Source organism: Dipteris shenzhenensis, chromosome 10, assembly GCF_047967505.1.
Source record: "Dipteris shenzhenensis isolate YYH24624 ecotype China chromosome 10, Dip_SZ_1.0, whole genome shotgun sequence".
NCBI classification, from domain to species: Eukaryota; Viridiplantae; Streptophyta; class Polypodiopsida; order Gleicheniales; family Dipteridaceae; genus Dipteris; species Dipteris shenzhenensis.
Genome location: NC_141605.1, coordinates 41119316 through 41142889, shown reverse-complemented (window position 1 = coordinate 41142889; position 23574 = coordinate 41119316). Strand labels below are relative to the sequence as shown.

Here is a 23574-nt window from a genome sequence, read left to right as displayed (position 1 = left end):
CACACTTTAATTTTAGTCATGAATTCTTGTAAAAATTCTGAGATTTCTTCACAAAAGTCTGATTTGCTACGCTGAAGAAACTAGTGAAGATTGCACCCGAGTCTTGTGAAGATACAATATTTCTCCACAAAATTTGGATTTGCTACGTTGAAGAGGCTGGTGAAAATTGCACCCAAGATTACAACATTAAGTCTTATCCCACTGTAACCACTTCACTAACAGAATTCAAGAACAACGTTATGGTGGGGTCAAGTGCTATGCTGAGGAAAACACATTGGACTCGTAAGTATTTTTTCAGTCATAAACCACAATAAATGAAGGGGCTAATAACAAAGCCCACAACTAGAAAGTTTGAATATTGCTTTTTTAAATTAAAAATAAAAAACAAGGGTAACATGAGATCATGCCCAGGTAATAATGAGACAAAGAGGGGAAGTGAACTTTTACATTTAGATCCCAGAACACTGGAACTTTGCAAGTAATATGCTACATGCTATGTAACTATTGGCAGGGCCACTTAGAATTTGTTCCAAGACAATGCTGAAGCTAACAAATGCTTCATTTTAGAGATCAAAGCGGATAAATGGCACCCAGAAGCCCTTCCCTGTGAGGACTGAAGCAGAGAATTCTAAAATGAAGCAGGACATGACATATGGGGAACCTTTCTGACATGTACCAAGTGTTCCAAGGAAAATAAATGCACATGCAGCAAAGTTGATCATCGCTGCTTCAGCTTTCGTCGCTTCGCCTCTTTCCTTGCCCTCTCTGCTTCCTCTTCCTCCTCAATTAAAGCCAACTCCCGTTCATCTTCTTCTCGCGCAATCCTTGCACTGCATGATTGAACCCAGTAAGCAATTGTCATGTAGGCCTTCAAGATTGGTAAATGGGTACTATAATGTAAAACAACCAAAAGCATAGAGATAACCTTACAAAACCTCTTGAAGAAATTACATAACAAGAAGCATGTACCTATCAAATAAAAAATTAAACCTTTTTCGCTATGGTGTACACTGTACTCCCATGTGTAGTAAGCCCAATACTTACAAAAATATCCTAAAGCTACGCTCTGACTTGCAACAAGTCAGGGTAATGCACAAAGATTGTAAGTAAAGTTAAAAATGCATGAGCACCAGTGCCTCCCACATTGTGCTATATGGAATAGGAAATTTTCATATAGAAACATTTCTAGAAGCACACCTTAAAATGTGCAATCATGACTAGTATTCGTATAGACAATATACACTAGGCAGTAGATATATAAACTTATATAAACATATACCTTTGTAAGACTAGAATATGTCCAATCGTACAAATTTAGATTTTTTGTTGTTCTAAAGACCAAAAATCTACACAGAAAATAAAAGAGAAATGAAAGAGAAGAAAAAAGTGGTAAACAAAAACTTTTATGAAAAACAAAAGGAAGACATACTTAGCAAGCAAAGCAACACTTACGTCATCATCAGTGCCCAAGCATAAGCAGCTATACTTGGTTTCTAAAGACCCGCGGAGTTTCTTGGGCAAACCCAGTGCTTACTAAAATACGTCAAATAAACAAAAGAGAAAGAAAACAAGAAATAAAGAAGAAAGGACGATAGTGACTAAGCAAAAATAAACAAGCAAGTCAAGAAACAAAATCTTCCAATAAAACAAGAATAAAATATCTCTCTCTCTCTCTCTCTCTCTCTCTCTCTCTCTCTCATTCATTTAAAATAAAAATAAAAAGCTAAATGGACCATTATACTTATGTATCGCTTCCTATAAAGAGGCAAAATTACAATCCTAATTTAGAAAGCACAAGCATACTCAATCAAACTCTCTTTTGAAACTAAAAGAAAAAGGGACTATTTAGCTCCCCACTTTTTGTTTTCAGCTTATGTTCAATCATTCTAAACATACCTAAGGCCAATACACATTTAAGATTGTGCATACTTTTCCTTGGATTATACCTCTTGTGTAAAAGTAAAGTGATCAAATTACTACAATGAGTGATAAAAGACTCCTTAGTTGTACAAAGGCGGAAAATCTATGGAATTGGGAAGAAATGACTCTGCATATCTTGCCAAACCAGAAATGTTAAGTCAATGTGAGGCATTTTTATAATGTGTAAACTGTTGGGGTAAAGGCACATTGCCACCCCTTTATTAAAGATAGGACACCTATGACTGTCTTAAGACAGTCATAGGGTAAAACCTAATCCTAATAAAACTAATGAGTTTGTGGTGTGGCTCATCACTTCACACCCGCACATTTGAGTCTCTCTCTCTCTCACACTCTCTCCCTCTTGTACTTCTCCCACTTACCTTCCCCCTTCAACTGGTATCAGAGCCAGCCTCCCAGCCTCTCTTCCCTTCTACTCCTGCCTACCATCCCCTCTACCCCCCTCGGGACTTGTGCCCTTGGCATTGTGCAAGTAGCTAGGGCTGCAGCGCAGGCAGCAGCGCAGGGCACCAGCAGGCGGCAGCGCAGGGCACCAGCAAGTGGCAGCGCCGGGCACCAGCAGACGGCAACGCGGGCACCAGTAGGGGGCAACGCGGGCACCAGCAGGGCGACAGCGCGGGCCAGCAGGGCGGCGGCCCCGAGCAGCGCCACTAGCTGCTGCTAGCTGTTACAACCTTCAGGCTTTCGTACAGGGCAGCGTGTACGGCAGTACGGCCGTCCGTACCACCGTACGGACACCGTACTGTCGACCGTACCGTACGGACTGCCGTACAGACGACGACAGGGAGGTGCCTTTTTTCGATTGGGAGCAGCATCAGGAACCGCCGTACGTCAGGTATCTGCATCAAGGAAAATCTTTTTCTCGAAATTTTTTTTTTTTTGTACCCTGCACAAGTACAGCAGGTACATTTGTACCCTACACAGGTACAAAGGTACAAAAGTACAGCAGGTACATCAGTTTTTCTTTTGGGGTGAAAAGAAAGGAAAGAGAGCACTCTGCTCTTCATTCAGGATCATTTTCAGTTCTCAAAACTGTGTTTTGAAAGTACAGCAAGTACCTTCGTGTCCCTCGTGCTTGAGGTGACTAGTACCACAGTGTGTGGTTGATTGCACAGTTATCTTGTTTTGGGAAGGTAATGCCTTGATTTTGCAGAGGACTTTTATGCTTTTGCTGAGTGCAAATCTCAGCTTTTGGGTGACATTTTCAAAGGGCTTTTGCCTGGAAGTCTATGCAGTGTATGCCTTGAGGCAGTGTGGAGCCAGGGAGCCCACATTGGTCTTGTTTCCGCAGTGTATTCAGTGACATTTCTTGCAGGTCACATTTTGTGTACGACACCTTGGAAAATCTCAGTTGAGCCACGCTTGGCCAGGGCGCATCGAGTTTACTCGGTCCCTAACTGTACATCGTTGACAGTGCTCAAAAGATTTTCTCTTCAGTGTCTGTACGTTGGGATCTGTGTTGTTATTGCATACACAGGGCTGCTTATGCATTGCATTGTCAGGTGAAAGTGCCAGGAGAGCGCTGTATTTTCTTTGCTACCTCAGTGTTGAGGTGTTTTTCACTTGGTACAGGTGTTAAATCAAGGGGCTTTTGCCCAGATTTTGCTTGAGAGCACTTGGGTTACTGTCAGAGATCTTCAGATGCCTTTTATCCCCTTGGCAGAAGGGTGATTGCTTGGGATTTATCCCATTTTCTGTTGCAGGTTTGTGACAGGCTGAAGTGTCTGGAGCCTCTTTTTCAGTGAACAAAACAGTGTATGCCAAGTGGTTTATGCATATTAAATCAGTGCAATACCTCATCTGAGGTGGGAGAAGTGATCAGGACAGCAGTGTTTTGTGCTTTGTCAGCTGATGATGCACTGTTAAAGCACTTGTGGAGCAGCTGCAGCATTCTGAAATTACTGTTTTTTATGCCTATTTGAGCACGGTACAGTGTGTCAGAAGGTACAGTAACTGGAGGGAATTTTCTGTTTTGCTGCAGATTTTCTGACAGTAAAAACAGCACTATTGTGAGTGCTCCTGGCTCTTGATAGAGCAGGTTTTTTCTGAGAAATCAGAATTTTATTCAGTCCTTTTTTTGACTTACAGGAAGTCAGGTACTTTCCTTATCTGATATGGCATCAGGGGGAAGTGAATCATCAATTCTGAACATAAAGAAGTTGGAAGGGGCACACAATTATGCATTATGGGCAGAACAGTGTTTGAATGTACTTCTGTTAAAGAAGATTTCTAAGCCCATAAGGGTGAAGGGTGTCAAGCCATCTGACATGACAAATGATGACTGGGAAGAGCTTGATTTGTCCGCAAGGGCAGCTATCATGCTTACTATTTCTGATACTCTTGTGTTCAATGTTCAGGCTGAAAAGACCTCTTATGGCCTATGGCAGAGGCTAGCAGAGTTATATGCCCAAAAGAGTTCAGCCAGTAAGGTTTATTGGTTGAAGAAGCTAGTTGATCTTCGCATGAAGGAAGGTACAGCTATGACCTCACACTTGAGTGAGTTCAATGCCATCTTTACACAGCTGATTGCACAGGGGTTGAACCTTGATGAGGAGTTCAAGGCTACTTTCTTGTTGTGTACCCTCCCTGAGAGTTGGGACACTTTCAAGACCACCCTGTCAAATTCGAATGTCACTCTTATGTATGCTGATGTAGAGAGCTCTCTCCTTATGGAGGAGATGAGCAGGAAGAATAATGCGAGCAGCAAGTCTTCAAATGCCTTGCAGGTACAAGATAGAGGCAGGACTCAGCAGAAGGGCAGATCTGCTGGTAAGTCCAAATCCCGCAGTCAGTCCCATGGTAAAAAGGATATTGAATGCTTTTACTGTGGCAAGAAGGGACATGTGAAGTCTAAGTGCTTCAAGTTCATACGGGATCAGAAAGCCAAGAAGGCTGAAACAAGGATGCAGGCAATGGAAGCCAAGGCAAAGGCAAGGCCAAGGTAGATGACTTGGATGCAGTGAATGTTGTAGCAGAGGACAGTGACAGTGACAGTGACAGACATGAGGTATTATGTTCTTCTGCTGTAATTGCACATACCTTGGTTATTGATGGCCATGACATGCACACCTGGCTCTTGGATTCAGGTGCTTCCTTTCATGTTACTCCTCATAGGGAGTGGTTTACTTCCTACACAGGTACTTATGGAGTTGTTCATCTTGGGAACAACTATGCATGTCAGATTGCAGGGATTGGCAGTATACAGATAGTGTTCCCTGATGGACGCACATTTATGCTTGATGGTGTTCGCCATGTGCCGCAAATCAAGAAAAATCTGATTAGCACTGGCTTATTGGATGACAATGGTTACCACACCACATTTGGGGATTCCAAATGGGTGATTACTGTTGGCCAGGTTGTAGTGGCTGAGGGTTTTAAGAGTGATACCTTGTACCCTCTTTATGTTTCCAGTGTGGGTAATCATGTTGTTGCCATAACCGAGCTGCCAAAGGTTTCATTGTGGCATAGCCGGTTGGGACACATGTCTGTTAAAGGAATGCAAGAACTGTCACGTTTGGGTTATCTCCCGTCTCTTTCTTTTTCAGATTTGCCTACTTGTGATCATTGCATATTTGGCAAGCATTCTGTGACTCCTCATAAGAGGAGAACTCCCCAGAATAGAGCACCGCTTGATCTAGTGCACACTGATTTGTGTGAGATGCCACAGTTATCACTAGGGGGTGCAAAATATTTTATTACTTTCATTGATGATGCCACACGCAAAGTGTGGGTCTATTTCTTGAAGAATAAGGGCGATGCCTTAGATGCTTTCAAGAAGTTTGTCGCTCAGGTGGAGAATCGGATAGGTCGTAGGCTGAAATGCCTCCGATCCGATAATGGGGGTGAGTATGTGTCACATGCTTTTGTGCAGTTTTGCGAAGCTAAGGGCATCAAACAGGAACTCACAGCCCCTCATAATGCATCTCAAAATGGTGCAAGTGAGCGGATGAATCGAACTATTCAGGAGAAGGTTCGATGTATGTTGTCTTATGCTGCATTACCCCATGGCTTTTGGGCAGAAGCCGAGCAAACAGCAGTTCACATTATTAACAGGTCGCCAAACAAGGCTTTGGAGTTGAAAGTGCCAGAGGAGGCGTGGTCTGGCAAGCCACCTTCATATAAGCACTTACGTGTATTTGGCTGCGAGTGCTTTGCTCATGTACGCAAAGAACTGCGCACCAAACTGGATCCAAAGTCTATCAGATGCATCTTTATGGGTTATGGTGACGAAGGTGAAATGGGGTACAGGTTATGGGATCCCGCTAAATGGAAGATTATACGCAGCAATGATGTCATCTTTAAAGAGGATAGTGTACACAAGGAACCCGTGCAACCTGTGGAATACAGGAGGGTTATTTATGATGATGTTGGACAGCAAAGAATGCCCATTTATATGCAGCAGCAGGCTGCTGCAGATAACCCTGTTCAAGAGGGTATACAGGCTGAAAATCAGCCAGATAATTTTGCCAATGATGCACCACTGGATATGCCAGCAGATGGGGCTGTAGAACAGCCAGATATGGTGGTACAGCGACCCGTCATGCATGACGAACAGGCTGGACAGCAGCCTAATTTGGAACATTTTGTTAGGAGGAGCACCCGTGTACAACGGCCTCCTGCCAGGTTTGTTCCAGGAGCCAATAATGTGGCTGATTTTATCATGCTGACAGACTGTGGTGAGCCTTCCAGCTTCAAGGAAGCTATGGGAAGAACAGAGAAAAAGAAGTGGGAGAAAGCCATGCAGTCAGAAATGGACTCCCTACTTCAAAATGATACATGGGACTTGGTGCAGCTACCTGCGGGCAGAAAGATTTTGCCATGCAAGTGGGTTTACAAAGTCAAAGTGGATTCAAATGCTTTACCGAGGTATAAGGCCAGATTGGTTGCCAAGGGATTTAAGCAGGAGAAGGGCATTGACTTTGATGAGATCTTTTCCCCTGTAGTCAAGATGACTACTTTGAGAGCAGTGTTAGCTCTTGTTGCTCATGACGACATGGATTTATGTCAGATGGATGTGAAGACAGCTTTTCTTCACGGAGATCTCCATGATGAGATCTATATGAGTCAGCCAGAGGGATATGCTGTTAAAGGGAAAGAGCAGCTTGTGTGTAAGCTCAAGAGGAGCTTGTATGGACTCAAACAGGCGCCAAGAGCATGGTACAAGAAGTTTGATGCCTTCATGCAGTCCCAAGGGTATCATAGGTGTGAGACCGATCATTGCTTGTACACCAAACGGGCAAAGGATGGCAGTTTGATGCTACTCATTCTATATGTGGATGACATGCTTATTGCCAGTAAATCTCAGCATGAGATTAGTGCTTTGAAGAAACAACTGCATAAGTCTTTTGACATGAAAGACTTGGGTGATGCAAATCATATTCTTGGCATGCGGATTACTCGTGACAGGTCCAAGGGACTTTTGTTTCTGTCACAGAAGGAGTACATTGACAAAGTACTGCAGCGGTTTAAAATGGAGGGGGGAAGTCTATTAGTACCCCGTTGCCTCCACATTTAAAACTCAGCAGTAAGGACAGCCCCAGATCAGATGATGATAAGGCTGAAATGGCCAAGGTTCCGTATGCATCTGCAGTTGGTTCTTTGATGTATGCCATGGTTGCCACTCGTCCGGATATTGCTTTTGCGGTGGGAGTCATCAACAGGTATATGGCAAATCCAGGCAAGAGGCACTGGGAAGCAGTGAAAGGTGTCTTGAGGTATCTCAAGGGTACCAAAGACTTGTGCATATGCTATGGTAGGCAGGATGCATTGGTGCATGGTTTTACAGATTCAGACCATGCAGGGAATGCAGATAACCGGAAGTCTACTACCGGTTATATTTTCACATTTGCAGGAGGTGCTATATCATGGGTGTCTCGGTTGCAGAAATGCATTGCACTGTCAACCACTGAAGCTGAATATGTTGCAGCCACTGAGGCTTGCAAGGAAGCAATATGGCTTACTCGGCTGGTGGGAGATTTGGGCATTACAGGAGATATGCCAGTTTTGCATTGTGATAGTCAGAGTGCTATCATGTTGGCAAAGAATCCGGTCTTTCATCAAAAGACCAAGCACATTGATGTGAAATATCATTTCATCAGGGAGGTACTGGAAGACAAGCGACTCGAGCTTGTGAAAGTGCACACTGATGATAATCCTGCAGATTTGCTCACTAAGAGCTTGCCTACAGAGCGGTTTGCACATTGCCGCCACATCATGGGATTAGGATAAGACCATTCTTATTTTATGGTCTTGTATACAGTAACTGTATATTGCTGTAATTTTTATTCTTTTCTCCCCTTTAGGCACATTGGCCTTTAGGTGGGAGGTTGTTGGGGTAAAGGCACATTGCCACCCCTTTATTAAAGATAGGACACCTATGACTGTCTTAAGACAGTCATAGGGTAAAACCTAATCCTAATAAAACTAATGAGTTTGTGGTGTGGCTCATCACTTCACACCCGCACATTTGAGTCTCTCTCTCTCTCACACTCTCTCCCTCTTGTACTTCTCCCACTTACCTTCCCCCTTCATAAACCACTATATTCAGGTTGTTCACGTTTATCGTATATAATCCGATGGTAGATAGAGAAAGTCTCCAAAAAAACACAAGAATCCCCTCTTGAAGTGCAATTCAGTTCACAAGAGTCACGAGGATAGATTCCTTCTCCAAAGCACAAGCGTCTTTGTACATAAAGTCTTGAAAGTCAGGAACATCTGGTACAAATAAATCATCTATAAAACGCCCAACTTGGCTAAGCTTATGTAAAATGATGGGCAGGTATTAAACTCAAATTCATAAGTGAAAAGATAAAAGTTTACTAAAAAGATGACACAATTAGTACCCATGGGGATTCCGAACACCAATGAAAAAGCACTCACAAACTTGCTCCCTAAGAGACATGAAATGACACATGCCATGCAGAAACAAAAAATCACCTATTGTGATGTAAAGATTATCTAAAAGAAAATCTATCTAAGAGCAAACATCTTCAACACTTACCACCTTTGTGTATCTTTTCTTTTTAGAACCGATGTCATGATCTTTATTATTTAGCCACAAAAAGTCAAAGCATAAAGCTGTTTTCTCACCTTTTAGCACTTTGCATCTATCTTTGTCAAATCTCAGGTTGAAAACTTCAGCCACTAGCTTTTTGATTCTAAACTTCAGGTCTTCCAACTCCATCTTTATGTAAAGCGTAGTAAAATCATAGGTTTGAAGGAGAATAGGAGACTTTTTCCTGAATGCTTCGGGAGGAATTAAAAATTTTTACAACAAGAATCACTCCTACAGAGTCATTTAAAATCGAGCTTAAGTGCGAGGGGACATCTGCCTCCTTTAATAAGTCCCTCCAAAGTTCATGGACACTAGGCAACATGGCTTTGAAGCAGTAGCTTAGCCATTTAGAGACATCAGTCAAAGTAGTCTCACAAGCAGAGGCAATAAATCTTGGCCTTTTTGGAGTTTTGTGAAACTTCCAAGCAACACAAAGAAAAGAGATACTTGGATTGCAAACAAACCCAGAAGACTTGCAAAAACTCTGGTGTTTTGAGATCAAATCCTTTTGACAAATTAAGGTAGGGACGTAAGTTTTGACAGACGAGTTCACGTCTCTCAAAAGACATTCTAAGTAACCTTTTTGCAAATTAAAACAAAGTTATTGGAACATTTGTCCATATAAGTAATGACAAAATTCCTATGCAATTTTCAAAGAAGAATTTCATCTTCTTTAGAAAGATAATTACTTTGCTTTGAGCAATTAACGGAAGGGACCTTCTAGTTTTAAAGCAATTTTCTTCAAATTTTTCCCTTTCCATTCTGATAAGATATTTTGAACTCCTAAACATTCTTCTAATTGTAAAGCAAACTTTGAGATTCCCTTATCAATCGCTTTTAAAAGGCAAGACTCTTTAAAAGAGTACAATTGCCTTTCATGAAAAGGTCTCTTAAGTAACTAGAAAGCAAAATTGAGGAATCAGCTGTGACTACATGTCCTAAATCAGCACTAATAAAAGGCCATAGGGAGGGGCGAGATCTGGAGCTATTTGACCAATTCAGGCCAACCCAATCGGACATCATAAGGTCAGCCCACTTCAGCAGGTCAGCTTGTCCACGCTAGCTCTCTCCACCGAGCTGGTTGAGATGACAGGGCAACTACCTCCCGTTCTCCTATAGAAGGCCGCTTCATAGCCTCATTCGAGCCTTCCACGGCCAGCCAAAAGAGAGATAAATAGCAGCATGTAGACAGTCTTATCCATCAGCTATTTGCTCAGCATCCTGTATTTTGTTGACAGTCCCTTGTACGTTCAGCTCACACCTTGTGGAGTTTAGGTCTGTTTCTGTTGTGACTTCCAGATCTGAGTTTATTTTACTTGTGCATTTACTGTGATTACTGTAGGACTGGCATTAGGTTGTTGTTTTCCATTCTCTGACAGTAATGCAGCAAACAGACACAAACAAGTAACAAAAAGACCACATAAGGACAGAACAATTACAAACCTGTCGACGTATACATGACAGAAAGCCTTTGTATAAGGTAAAGGCTATGATTGCCTCGTTTTAAGAGAACTCGAAGTAAACTCTAGCATCTTTTCCAAGACCAATCTTACAAAAAACCCAATCTAGTCTTCAGACCTTACTAAAGCCTCATAACCTACCTCTAACGAAGCCAGCATAGACAGCAGAAAAGAAAAAATAAGTAACATTTTAAAGTACCTCCGTCTTTCCTCCATTTGGATTGTACGGAAATCTGCTTCCATATTCCGATCATCATCATCTTCCAGGTCACGATATTTGTTTGGATTGTAACTGAAAGTTCAGAGTTGCAACATTAATCATTACAGCTTCCTTGTCATTGCCCTCTAGGAGTGTGCTGAACATCTACCATCATGCAATCATCCAACATCATGCACAAGAGACGGAACTCACCCAAACATCTTGCGAATCATGCTGCTAACATCTCCCCCTCCATCATCCTCATCATCATCCAAAAATGAATCTTCAAGGTCGGATTCTCTTGGCCTTTTAGGAGCCTTCCTCATATCAGCAGACTTCAAAGGAGGCTTCATAACCTGAGGTCATAATTAAAATTTTCAAGAGCAAGAGTGCAATGAGTTTGCTTGGACTACAATATGTACAACATTTAAACAATAAGAATCAAAATCACATATTCCACCTTCTACCTGCTTGGAAGGCCCGCCAGATTGAATAGGCCTTCTCTTGTCCGCATGACCTGCCGATACAAGTTGCTTTGGTCCAGGACGTCCTGTAACTACAGGTTGCTTGGTTTCTGGACGAATTACGGAAGTTTTTCTTTCCACTAGAACGGATTTCTGCGATGGCGTAACAGAGGAAACTTTTCCAGTGGTATTGCTAGTCCCAGGACGAGGAGCTATCGATTGTCTGCTCTTCATGTGCTGGACACCATTAGATGTACTTCCTGTTGTTGCCACTTTTTTTGCCTGAGCTGTTAATGGAGCAGCAGTTTTCTTTCCATTAGCAAGCCCAGCAGCAGATGTAGAAGCACCAACTTGAGAAGGCCGCCCAGGTCCAGATATTACTTTGTTAGACTGTAATCTAATATCAGAAGATAGCTTAGGCTTTGGAACAGAAGGCCTTCCAGCAGGCTTCGAAAGCTTGTCAGTGGAATGTGGCTGCCTCTGCTGAACATTTGAAACTTTGTGCCCTACGGGAGGACTCAACTTTGTTACATTTTTTGATGCTGGGCTTATTTTCATGGGAGTAAGCCCTTTTTTGGCTGTTAAGCCACCTTTTCCTGCAGTAGGATTGACTTCTTTCCGTTTATCCTTGTCTGGAAAAGAATAATACTCGTAAGTATCTGACCCTGATATGCTGTCCCTTGTAAAGGAAGCATAAAGAAGCTCCCTCCAAAAGATTACCTATATTACCCACTCACCTGGAGGCTGTGTATCTTGTTGAGGAGACGTAGAAGGGTCTTCATCCGTGAAAAGAAAAGAGTAGTCGCGTGACTCCTTCAGGCGTTGCAGTTTCAATGCTGCCTGCCAATCCCAAAAACCCAGGATTTTTCAGTGATACAAGCCAGATATTTACTTGTGCCTAGAAGCTCGATCGAGAGTAAAAGGTATATACCTGGTTGATAGGACTTTCTTGCTTTACTATCTCTGCTGCTTCTGACTCTGATGCTCTAGATGATCCCTTGATGCTTTTATGCTGTTCAAAAGTAATAGGTTGAATACCATCATCCAACAGGTCTCTTTAAAATTGAAGTACAAACATCCCTCCCCATTCTTTACTTTATTAAATCTGGACAGCCTACATATATACCAAGCCAATAACTGATCCAAACTCACCTCTAGAGACTCCCTTGGAATTCTAGCAGCATTTGATACGGTCTCTTCCCTTGCACGAGTCTCCTCAATAATCCTCCTCGCCACGACAGGCTCAGATGGTCCAAAAAATGAGCCATAGCTGCGCCGACAGTTTCCAGTAGCATCATTAGCTGATAGACAACTAAGCTTCCAAAAACTCTGCATCTGTTCAACCCACACTGCCTCCATCTTTAACTGCATGACAGACAAAAGAATGGAAGAGCAAAGCTACTAGTCAAGAACAAAGGGATCCACAATAGGTGCACTTTACTTTTCTTTTGGGTTCTGCCTTTTTCCTTTGAAAGAGATATATCAAAGGGGTACAACATAGTGACCAACACTTCCATGCAAGCCCAAAGACAGGTGTCTAGAACACAAGAACGCATTATGGAATACAAATTCAAGCTCTGAACTATTAAAAAAGACCTCATCTCTGACTTATCCATATTGAGAAGTGTTGTAAAAATTGGTGGCACTCAGTCTAACAGGAATCATCCCATATCAGCCCTGGAAAGAAAGCTCCAGTCACTACCCAAATGCCACTATCTTGGCAATAATTAGTGCAAACATGCAGCTAGCAAGCCAGAATACAAATCTGAAATGTTTTGAGTGAGAGCAAGTCCAATTCAGTGAAATTGATGAGCACAGAGGCTGATAAATCTAAATATGATATTTCACTCACCAAAATGTATAGGCCACATTTAATGTGAAACCTAGAACTAAGTTGACAGTTTTGGAATTGTAACATTGGCAGCTACTGATATCACAGTTAGCAAGATCTTTTTCTCTAGATCACTCTAGAGTGCTCAAATGTCTGATTCTGAGTACTAGAGCTCTTCTTATAGGCCAATAAAGGATTAGTACATAGGTAGACTGCCAAGTGACAATATCCCATATGCAAGTTGTATTTTTATGTTGGGCTGCCATATATCCTGTATAGATTAACCCCATAAGCATTATACATTTATGCCCAGGTCTAGTACTATATAACAACCAGGGGGTCCCCATATTGGAAATGATATGCTGCCATCGAACTTTCCAAAATCAATAATCCAAAAGAATCTTTCTCCTTCTCTCTTCCCTTTCCCACTCTTCTCTCCTCTCCTCTCTTGTTGGCTGGTTGGGCTTTCTTTACAGGTGGCATCAGAGCTCCCTCTTGGGCTAAATCAAGGTGAGTGGCCCTTTTCCAGCTGCTATTCATCAAGTTTGGAAGAGATCTACCATTTCTGTAGCAGCCTTGCTGTTCTACTTTCTAGTACTGGTTCTATTCAGATTTGGTTCAGCTCTGCTCTCAGTTCAGTCAGAAATGGTTCCTCTCAGCTCGAAAATTATGCAATATTTCACCTGGCCTGATGCTGGGGAAGGAGGGGTACGGGGGCAGGCCACGGGGGGCGGCGGGCTACAGGATTCGGACAGAGAGTCTTCTGGATTGAGGTGTAGGATGGACGACTCCTTCCTGCCAACGGCCCATATTCTCACTAGAGGACCGTATTTGGGAGACGGTGTCCAGCATTACTGCTTTATCTGGGTCATCCATTGTAGTTTGGTGATTGAAGCACCCCCCAAACAGCCATCCTTGTTGACATATACCTTGCGCACCATATGGAAGCGAGGGTTGATGGGATCGCAGATGACCACTGAGAGAGTGTGTTTCTGCAAGGTTTGGCCTGCAGCTGTTTCTACATATTCACTTAGCGAGGCATTCACTGGTTCTATAGTTATTCGTCCATGTCTCAAAGACACCTTAGGTAGGAACTGGGTTCTCTGAAAACAGGCTGGTTGACAACCAATTTTCTTTCACTGTATTTCTTCCTCGATCAGTGCCACATGGATAGCGGATTTGTATGGTTGACTTTTTCTCAAGCATTAATAGAAATTTCTTTCCTGTGGGAAAAAAATAATTAAACGTATTCATTGCCATGGGCAGACAAAGAGGGCAAAAGCACTGGATGAAAGGCCAGCAGTGGACAAAGAGAAACAGATGATTGAAGGAGCTGCTTAGCAGGGTGTTCTAAGAGCGGCTGCTCAACAAAATCCACCTACAGCAGGGAACTATACTGGAATGCTTGGTATAGGACTTACTGAATCCAATAATATTGTTAGACTACGGGAGATGCAGATTCCAGAGACTCTGATTTGGGGTATGATGAGCCTATATGACACCGTCAGAGGAGCGTATGTGTTCCAGGAGGCTTATCAAATTGGGTCGACAGCACGATAGGAGTGAAGCAAAGTTGCTCCCTTTCACCAACTCTTTTCGGACAGTACATTGATGAAATCACATCCTTCATAGACCGCTTAGGGACCGACCTCATGATATAGATATTGCTATACGTTGATAACATAGTCTTCATATCATCCTCAGGGGAGGGGCTGCAGAGACATCTGAAGGCCCTCCTCTGCGCACGCACACACACACACACACACACACACTTGACAGTCACCCTTGGGAAGACCAAGGTTATGATCTTCAAGAATCAACACCCCATGCGCACTGCTTCACCGACATGGCTTCACTTACCAAGGTGAGCTAGTGGAGATATTGCAGTCCTACACATACTTGCGAGCAGACTTTGCACAACCCGTCTTCACGATGACTCAAGCAGCCACAGCAAGACTCACATGGGAACAGCGTGCTTTGGCCCGACTAGAGAGACACTGCTTCTGGGCACGCTGTCAAGATCCACCGACGAAGGGCTGGCTTTCGACACTCTAGTACGGCTGACTGCCATGTATGCAGCACCCTTCTAAGGGAGTGATCTCCTGGTGGCAAAGTGGAGGAGATTTAAGCGGCTACAAGTGATCATGGGGTCTAGGATGATTTGGAGTAAGCACTCAATCCCACATGAGATAGTACATACAGAGTTCGCCATGACACCTCTCCAATGTTGATGTCATCTTTCAAACATTGGCATTCATATTCAAAGTTTGGACCTTACCTCACTGGAGAATACCGAGGCTGGCCTTCGAGTCATCCAGATGGCTAGCAGAGAGCGGGGCAGACACATGGTATGCACATATATCCGCATGGTTTGCCTGGCACGCTATTCAGATGGACAAGCTTTCCCCCTTTCAGTACGGTATGGACGCGCCACCTGAGTCAATCCCACGAGATGAGATTAACCGTATCATACGATTAGATCTCCTCTAGCTCCATACATCTCGGACTTAGGGGGGGACCAGAAGTTCCCCACCAAGATCCAGTTCTATCGCAACCATCAAACTCCCATATCTTGAGGACAGAGGAGTCTCACATCGCTATTGAACAGATGTGAGCCTCGTCCCATCAACTGAGGATTGAGGAGGGAGAGCTGCAGGTATACCCAGAGAGCAACGGATCTATATGCTATGCACGCTAGGGGTGATTGAGACAAAGGAGCTTTTTCTGTGTCTACCCAACCTACTATGAGGTCCGGGGGCGATACCACTGTTTCTACCAAGAGAGGAGCGACTCTCACTACTGATCCATTTCCATGAGCATGTCTACATTGGGCTCTATCTATTTGCAAAGAGCAACAAGAGGCAACCAGGCCACAGGATATAGAGACAGACCAAGCACAGCGACGCGTCACAGACTTCTATGCATTTGAGTTAGCTCCGGGACACAATGGAGCTAGCTGATATGCGGGCAGTCTAGATCAATGGAGAGGGCCGACATGTTGTTGCCGAGAGAGGGACACAGAGACCGCACTTGACATGAAGAGCGACTAGAGCACACACTATTGAGGTCCGGACTATCTCACCTTTTCTTAGAGGAGACCGCCAGAGACAAGGAGTCAATCTGGACATAGCTCAAGGGATTCACAGATCAAGGAGACCACGCCTCCCACTACAATGAGAGACATCCCGAAAAGTGCAGATCTGGGATATCTTTGCAGCCCACCAGAGAGCCACCACGGTTCCGGATTTCAACTACTGACAGCATCTCGTTTTTTAGATTTTTAAGATTTTTGAGATATTTGCTTTATTTTAGCATATCACTCAACAAGGGCCTTAGGGCGCCCTTTGCTTCAGCCCTTAGTTGCTTGTATGAGATTCTTTCCATTTGCTTTGGATGTTAATACATTTTTCTTTCTTTCTTTCTCTCTTTGTTAAATGTTGATGTGGGCTTTGTTGTAAATAAGAAGATTTGTAATGGTTCAAAAAATCTTTGTAAACATCTTTGGGATAATGAAAATCATACTAGATGATTTAGTCAACTCGGTCAAACTTGATCAAATTTGTCGAGGCTGCTTTGGACCATTTTAAGCGTTTTTCATAGAAGTTGATAGATGTTTAATGCTTAGAAAAGGTTGTAGGGTTCAATCTATAGTACTTTTAATCCAGATGGGTTGACGTGGCCAAACGGGAACCTGCAAGGGCAACCATTTCAGCTACCCTCATGAAGCAACAGCAAAGAGCCAATAAGTCTCTCAACATCAAAGTACATAGGATCCCGCGCACTGAGGCTACAACGATGACAAATGCGACGGCCTTTGTGGCCACTACTCTAGGGGTAGCTGAGCACACGATCGAGAGGGTATGGCGGGTGGGGAGAGACTCCAACCGAGAGCAGTCCCTTATCATACGGTTCCATGACACTCAAGCACAACTTTCAGCTTTATGGTGCAGGTCATCCCTACGAGACCAACCAACGATCTCCATGGATGAGAACCTCACCCCACTACAAGTTGAGAGGCGCTCCCTATTGCAGCAGAGGGATAAGGCCCGCAAGGAGGGAAAGTGGGCAATTCGACTTATACATTTCCCCAACCAAGTTTGCATTGGGCTCTACCCGATTGAGATGCGGAGACACAAAAATTCCCTTGTGCGGCACGCTAGCTGCAGTCGACGCCTCAAGCCACTGAGCTAGACCGAGCGCAGACATGCGTCACTGTTTTCTACACCTCTGAGCCAACACCAGATGAGATCGAGGGGGAGGAGTGAGAGCACTATGGATCAGCAGTGAGGCTCGGCACCACGATGTGGCTGGACGAGAGACACGAAGACCACACACGACACGTCGAACGACCAGAGCACGGACGATTGAGGTTCGACCTATCTCAGCCCTCCTCAAAGGAGACCGCCTCTCAATGTAGCCCATCGGATACAGAGATCCAGAAGAGCGCGTCCCCTGCCACCACGGGAGACAACCCGACAGACAGATACGTGAGCTCTTTGCATCACATCAGAGGACCATCAAGGATCCGGGTTATATAGAGCCTCCACATGTACTTGGAGCTCTCTTTCTTAGCAGTTGATTGCTCCCTTTTTTTTTTCCTACTATATATTTTGTACTAGCTTTTTCAATTTTTAGCACTTAGTACTCAGCAAGGGCCTTAGTGAGTCCTTTGCTTCAGCCCACAGTGGCTTGTATGGGTTACATATATCTTGTATCTTGTCTCATAGACCTACTAGGTCTCCTGAAGACGTTAATACACCTCTCTCTCTCTCTCTCTCTCTCTCTCTCTCTCTCTCTCTCTCTATATATATATATATATAGTGTGTGTGTGTGTGTGTGTGTGTGACGGCTAAATTAGAACCCGTAAACCTTCAAGGGCATGTTTGTCACCATAAGTCGACTTGCATCTTTGTGGGTGTGTCCACACCTTTGATCCTGGTTTGGTTTCATCCTATATCTCATTAGTATGCATACAACCAAACCATTGCACATGTCAAATCCTTCATAGGTTGCCAAATGAGCAAATCTAGGGGTTCAATCAAAGCCCTAGATGTGACATGAAGGACGGTGATAGGACAAAATCTGTATCAAGTTTTTGAGCACTGTATATAGCTATGGGTAGGCACATAGTTGTACACATCTAGGGTAGGTGTGGGCTTTTGGCATTTGTGGATTTTTCTTTCACAAGCATGATGGACTGATGTATACTTTTTTGAGATAATAAAGTATGTTTTGCAGGGACTTCATGGGAAATGATGAAATGCAATGTTGGTTGTACCAGACTTCCAAAGCAAGGGTGTCTAGTGTGTGATCAAGCGAAATGTTTTTTGGGTCATGTAAAGTCAAGTCATGAAGGGTTTTTTTATATTTTCCTAATTCAATGTGCACTTGCATGTTACAGGAATTTGATATGTTCTGGTGTCCATGTCAAGGGGCTTTTCATGTGTGTGTGCAAGCTTTAATGTGCATGCTAATGTGTGTGGGAATTGTGTGACTAAAGGTCCAAAATGTGCATTTAATGTGATTTGGGGGAAATGTCTTGAGAGTGGTACTGGTGAGGTGGCAGATTAGGCTAAGATGGCTGGACTAATTGGGAAGGCATCCTGCTCATGCAAAGGTGGCTACATGAGAATGAAGGAGGCGCTTCTGGATGGCAAGGTGGCGGCTGGGAGTCAAAGGACAGGACTGTTGCTGAAAGAGGAAGGTCGCGACGACTACAGGAAGAGGAGTGGAGTTGAAGAGGGGTGTGGGAGAAGCTCACAGAGGAACTCTAAGAGAGAGAGGAGCTCTGGAAGAGAGCGCAGGTTGCTTCTGAGTCGCTAGAAGGAGCTCACAAGTGCGGGGGCCAGGATTGCGCAGAGAAGGGGAGGCCGAGAATATACGTGATAGAGTCGCGAGGGAAGGTGGCGCATCGCGACTACATGCTGGGAGGACAGTAGGCAATAAGCTACTGAAGAGGATGACGTATACCACTATGGAGGTTTGGGATGAATACCGAGGGTGACAGAGAGTAGGCACCGTGAACAAAAGAGGAGTAGCAACACTTATGATCATCCCATGAAAGAGGAGCGCAACTGCGAGATGCTTGAAGAAGATCGTGAACTGTAGTGGGGAGGGAGCTTGATGGGCATTGGAGAGACTGTGGAAGCTCCTCATGTAGGAGCTGGCTGCAAGAGAACGTGAGTTCATTGAAGGAGGAGCTGCTGGAGTATAAGGACGTCGAAGATGGCACAGAGGAAGGCGTGACGGTTGCCTTGGAGAGGAGCTTCTGAAGTTTGGGGGTCGAGAGCTTGAACGTGGCCTAAGAAAGATGGCGCAAGGAGACCCTGAGCTGCTGGTTGTAGAAGGCCGTCTCAACTACGGAGGCCAGAGTACTTTGAAGGCGACTGAGACAGTTTCAATCTCATGATACTCGCTCATAAGATTGAAAACCATAAACTCCATCACGCATAGCAGGGACCGTTGGAATGGTCACCTCCCCATCTTTGAGCCCCCAAATGAGGAGTGGATCGGGGGGGTGAGCCATAGGTGGAATGGCCTACCACATGGACAGCATTTTGGCTGTCATGTGGGCAGGGGACTCATGGTCAAGAGGGGGTTGCCACATGGGCAGCGCCTCACAGGGATAAGACAGCCAGAGGCTGCCATGTGGGCAGCTGTCAAGGCAGGGCCAGTGGGCTGACAGGCGCGCAGCATGGCATGAATGTGCGGGGGCTGGAACAGGCCCCTGACAGAGGCGCACAGGAGGCGTAACACATCGCGCAGCATGGTGGGCCAATTAGGGCACCTGCAAAGGCCAGCACATGGGCTGCAAAAGAGGTGGGGGCATTGGACAGGCAAAGGGCCTGCAATGGGCTCCAACTGTGACAGGGCAGCAGCCCAAAAGGGCCTGGCAGAGGCCGACCAGTCGGCCGTTAGGACTGACAGGTCGGTTTTTAACAGCCCCTTGGGGGCCTATAAAAGGAGGGCCTCCAGGCCCTCATAGATCATCTTTTGGAGCAGCACTCCAGGGAGCAGGAAGAAGCACCAGAGCAGCACCAGTTGGGCCTATGACCAGAAGGTGAACTGGGCTGAGGAGCTGCAGACCTAGCTCACAGAGGACTGCCTACCTAGGCTGTACACAGGCAATAAGGTAGAAGGATCTAGACGGAAAGTCTACATACGGTCGAGGTGGAGCACGCAGGCTCGAGTCTAGAGATAGACCGCAGATAGTAGAAGTACCTTGTGGTATGATCAAAGTACCACGCTCTGGTGGGACTTTGGATCTATCTCTCTTTTGTTGTGTCCATAGTTTTGGACGGAAATATATTGTTTTGGTAGCTTCTATATCTCGCTGGTTAATTGTCTATTGATGAGTCTTCACAACGTTAAAGAAGTTTGTGATTCCACTCCCACACACACATTGTGTGGCTGTTCTATCAGTCTTCCGCTGTGGGTACCCTCTGTTGGTCCATTCCTAACAGGGACAAGCTACTATGACATCCCACTGACATCATCAGCTCCCAACAGTGGGTGTAGACCATAGTATAAAATTGAGCTCTCACACATACAAGTCCACACCCCCACACATACTTGAGCATCCATTTAACAAAGTCTTTGTACTGAGTTTCTGTTGGCACTCCGGAGGTGAAGGGCAGACTCAGCCATGACGAAGGCTAGCACTCTTTGTTGATCATGCTTTAATTGGAAGCATATGCGACGAAGAGAAACCTGCTTCCTTTGAGGAGGATGAACAATGGACATGTGCCATGCAGGATGAGTATGACTCCATTCCTAAGAATGACATCTTGTTTAACAGATTGCCTTATAGCAAGAAGGATATCGGTAAGAAGTGCACACACAAGCTCAAGAGTAGCAGTGTTGACTAACCACAGGGCCAGGCTTGTTGCAAATATTATGGTTAGCAGAAAAGTATTGATTTTGATGAGACCTTTGCCCCCACATCCCGTGTGACTACAATCAGGTGCATGATTGCACGACACCAGGATGGGAAGTACAGGAAGTACCTCAGTGGATATAAAAACTGCTTTCTTGCATCGTGACTTGCATGAAGAGACTTATGTGTCTCAGCCTCATGGTTTCACACACTAAGGGCAGGAGCCAAGTTTGCTCTGTATGGCCTGAAGCAGGCACCTAGTGTCAAAATGCCCCACCCTACAAGGCAGAACAGTCCACTTTCGGACGGCTGTGCTGCTGCCCCCATACGAGGCTGCACACAAGTCGTGTGTAAGGGCACATGGGCCACCTGGATCTGGGCACAGTAGCCAATGTGAGAGCACCCGCATATTTAGGATACCTGCAGAGCAGGTCACACGTTTAATATACTCGAGAGGTGCTGTCAAATCTGCCTGACTCGCATCACCTGAGTTCAGCTTTATTGATGTTCTTACCCAGGTCAGACTTATACAATGAGCATATTGCAAAACAAACATAAGAAGAAGAGAGAGAGAGACTGACAGACAGACAGACCGACCTATGAGCACCCAATTATCAAGCTCAAAGAAGACAGTTATTAGCCCTTCTCTCTTGTTCAGGTCTTGACACTTTGTATCAAAGATGATTTCTACTCTATTGTAGGTTAATCAAGGCTTGTATCAACCACCTGGGCAGCTTACGTAAGCACTACTGCTTTGCTTATTGTGTGGTTTACCACTTTTATAATGTGAGACATTAACGTAAGAAAGCACAAGTCAGACACAAACGGCAGCATCCTGCTTCAAAGCATGCAACTAATGCATAAAAACTTAAAATCTGCTCAAATCGTGAGAAGAAGCAAGTCACAAAGAGGCCTCTCATCTCAACTTCGAAAGAAAGTTTGCATGAAAGCCAAAAGTCTCGACTTCAAGCTCTCGCTCATTTCACAGCCCAGAAAACTCTCTCTCCATACAATTAGCCATCCAGGAAGATGGGAGCTTCAACGGTAGGCTCTTGAACGACGGTGATATATTTCCAAAAGCAGCAGGAAGAGCCTTACTTGTCATACGGTAACCGTCGGTTTTTCTCGGCGTTCACTCGCTCATGTCCAGTTGACCGGCCATTGGTTCTTCCCTCAGGTGCAAGTTTTCTTCTCAACTTCTGTCGCTCAAGTTCCTTCAACTTTTGCCTGCGCTCAAAGTACTCTTGACTCAACGGATCTTCTTCCTGTGCTTGCCTTTTACCGCCATTTCGAGACCCATAGTCGTCCTCCTCCTCCTCGTACCCTTCTTCATCCTCATCGTTCAGAAGACTGCTGTAGTCTCTATTGCTCCGGTAGAAATCCTGCTTCCCAAAATTCCAGCGATCAAAGCGATTAGAGAGAGCGGGGAAAGCATCCATCTTTTTCGCGCTCTGTAACAAGTTAGCAAAGAGGGCAGTGCGTAAGGGCAGCACGTACTGTTCTTTCTTGCCGTCCCATAGTGGGAAAGCGCATCAAACAACGACTCGAGAGAATTTATCGAAGCTTGCGATGCTTGCAAGTAAACTCTGTGAGGGATAAATAATGGAGGGTGCAGTGTCAACTATCTTCATGGAAGCTCTGTTGGGAAGAACTAGGGCAAGAAAAACAGCGGCATTGGGAGGTAGTGAAAATCGAGGGGGCGAAGGAGTCCATGCACAGCAAGAAACCCTGCGGAGCCAAACAGATCTATGCTCCGACTGGATATTTCTTCCTTCCGGTGCCCCGACTGTGTATTCCTGCCTTCCGGTGCTCCGACTGTGTATTTCTTCAGCAATCTGTCGGATCTAGTTTCTTCTTGCGGCCTGCAGGGGACTCTTTCTTGCAACTGCTCGCTCTCGCTCTCCCCTCCCTCCCTCTCTCCTCTCTCTCGCTCTCTCTGTCTCTCTCTCGATGCCCCGGAATTCGGAAATCAAGCTGCCTCGCTAAGCTGCCTTTCGAGCGTTCTTGGCTTTTTCCAACGGACTCGTGCCCGTCTAAGGGCTCAGCAATCAGCGCGAAAAGCGGCGATCTTTACGGGAGGGTTGAATGATTTCTTCGGGAACACGGCTCCAAGAGGAGCTCTTCTTTCTCTGTTGAAGACACTTTCCTCCTCTTCCTCTTCTTCCTTTTCTTCTTCTCTGTTTCTGTCACACAACCCCTATCCGTTCCTTTTGCTGGTTCTAAGCTTTGGAATGGAAATGTTCAGAATGGCATTGGGTTCCCTCAGATTCCTTTGATCTTCCCATTGCTTGGTGTATTATAGGTCCCTTTCAAGCTTGTCTCTCCTCTCCTCCCACTAGCTTGCTTGTCTCTAGATACCTATCATCAATCCACACACAAGATTCTTATTTTAGGGTGCTTAGAGCCGCCCATCGTGCATTGAATGCATCTCGGCCGTCAGCTGGATGTGGACAGGTAATCTTACCCTTCCATAATCCGTGGCTGGGCGGTGCCCATCGTGCGCAAGTCTGGAAACACCCTCAGTTGAGTGTGTCTCTTTTGTGTTCACTTGGGTTTTTTCCAGTCTTGACTTGGTTTGCCGCCCAACTTGCACCAACCCAAATGACTTACCTCGTGGGGCTTGAGCTCATAACTTCTCAACACACATTAATGGCAGCCCAAATTAATGTGGATTGGGTGGGCAACCCTTAACCTAGTTCAAACTCTACTAGAGCACAACACCAATCACCTGAGCACATCAACCTATCACCAT

The 23574-nt window shown here is 44.8% G+C and overlaps 1 protein-coding gene across 2 annotated transcripts; it reads right to left on the bottom strand.

The window, feature by feature from the left end:
• Positions 1 to 396: 396 nt before the first annotated feature.
• Positions 397 to 23159, bottom strand: LOC147897833 (SPT2 chromatin protein). Of its 2 annotated transcripts, XM_087380968.1 has the most exons (9): positions 22320 to 23159; positions 21921 to 22204; positions 12268 to 12385; positions 12047 to 12127; positions 11853 to 11955; positions 11119 to 11747; positions 10865 to 11007; positions 10652 to 10744; positions 397 to 830 (listed from the first exon to the last, which is right to left on the bottom strand). In XM_087380968.1, the coding sequence occupies exons 1-9, from the start codon at positions 22353 to 22355 to the stop codon at positions 719 to 721; spliced, it is 1599 nt and encodes a 532-aa protein (XP_087237094.1). In that variant the 5' UTR covers positions 22356 to 23159; the 3' UTR covers positions 397 to 718. The 2 variants fall into 2 exon arrangements, with proteins under 2 accessions (XP_087237094.1, XP_087237095.1); XM_087380969.1 differs by lacking the exon at positions 22320 to 23159 and having other exon boundaries at positions 12268 to 12480; positions 21921 to 22060.
• Positions 23160 to 23574: the final 415 nt, after the last annotated feature.

Coding starts and splice junctions, on each gene's coding strand:
- LOC147897833 (XM_087380968.1), bottom strand. CDS start 22,355: ATGCGCTTTCCCACTATGGGACGGCAAGAAAGAACA. Junction 12,386..21,920: donor CGACGGTTACCGTATGACAA/GTAAGGCTCTTC, acceptor CTGTCGGCGCAG/CTATGGCTCATTTTTTGGAC. Junction 11,956..12,046: donor AAGAAAGTCCTATCAACCAG/GTATATACCTTT, acceptor TGGGATTGGCAG/GCAGCATTGAAACTGCAACG.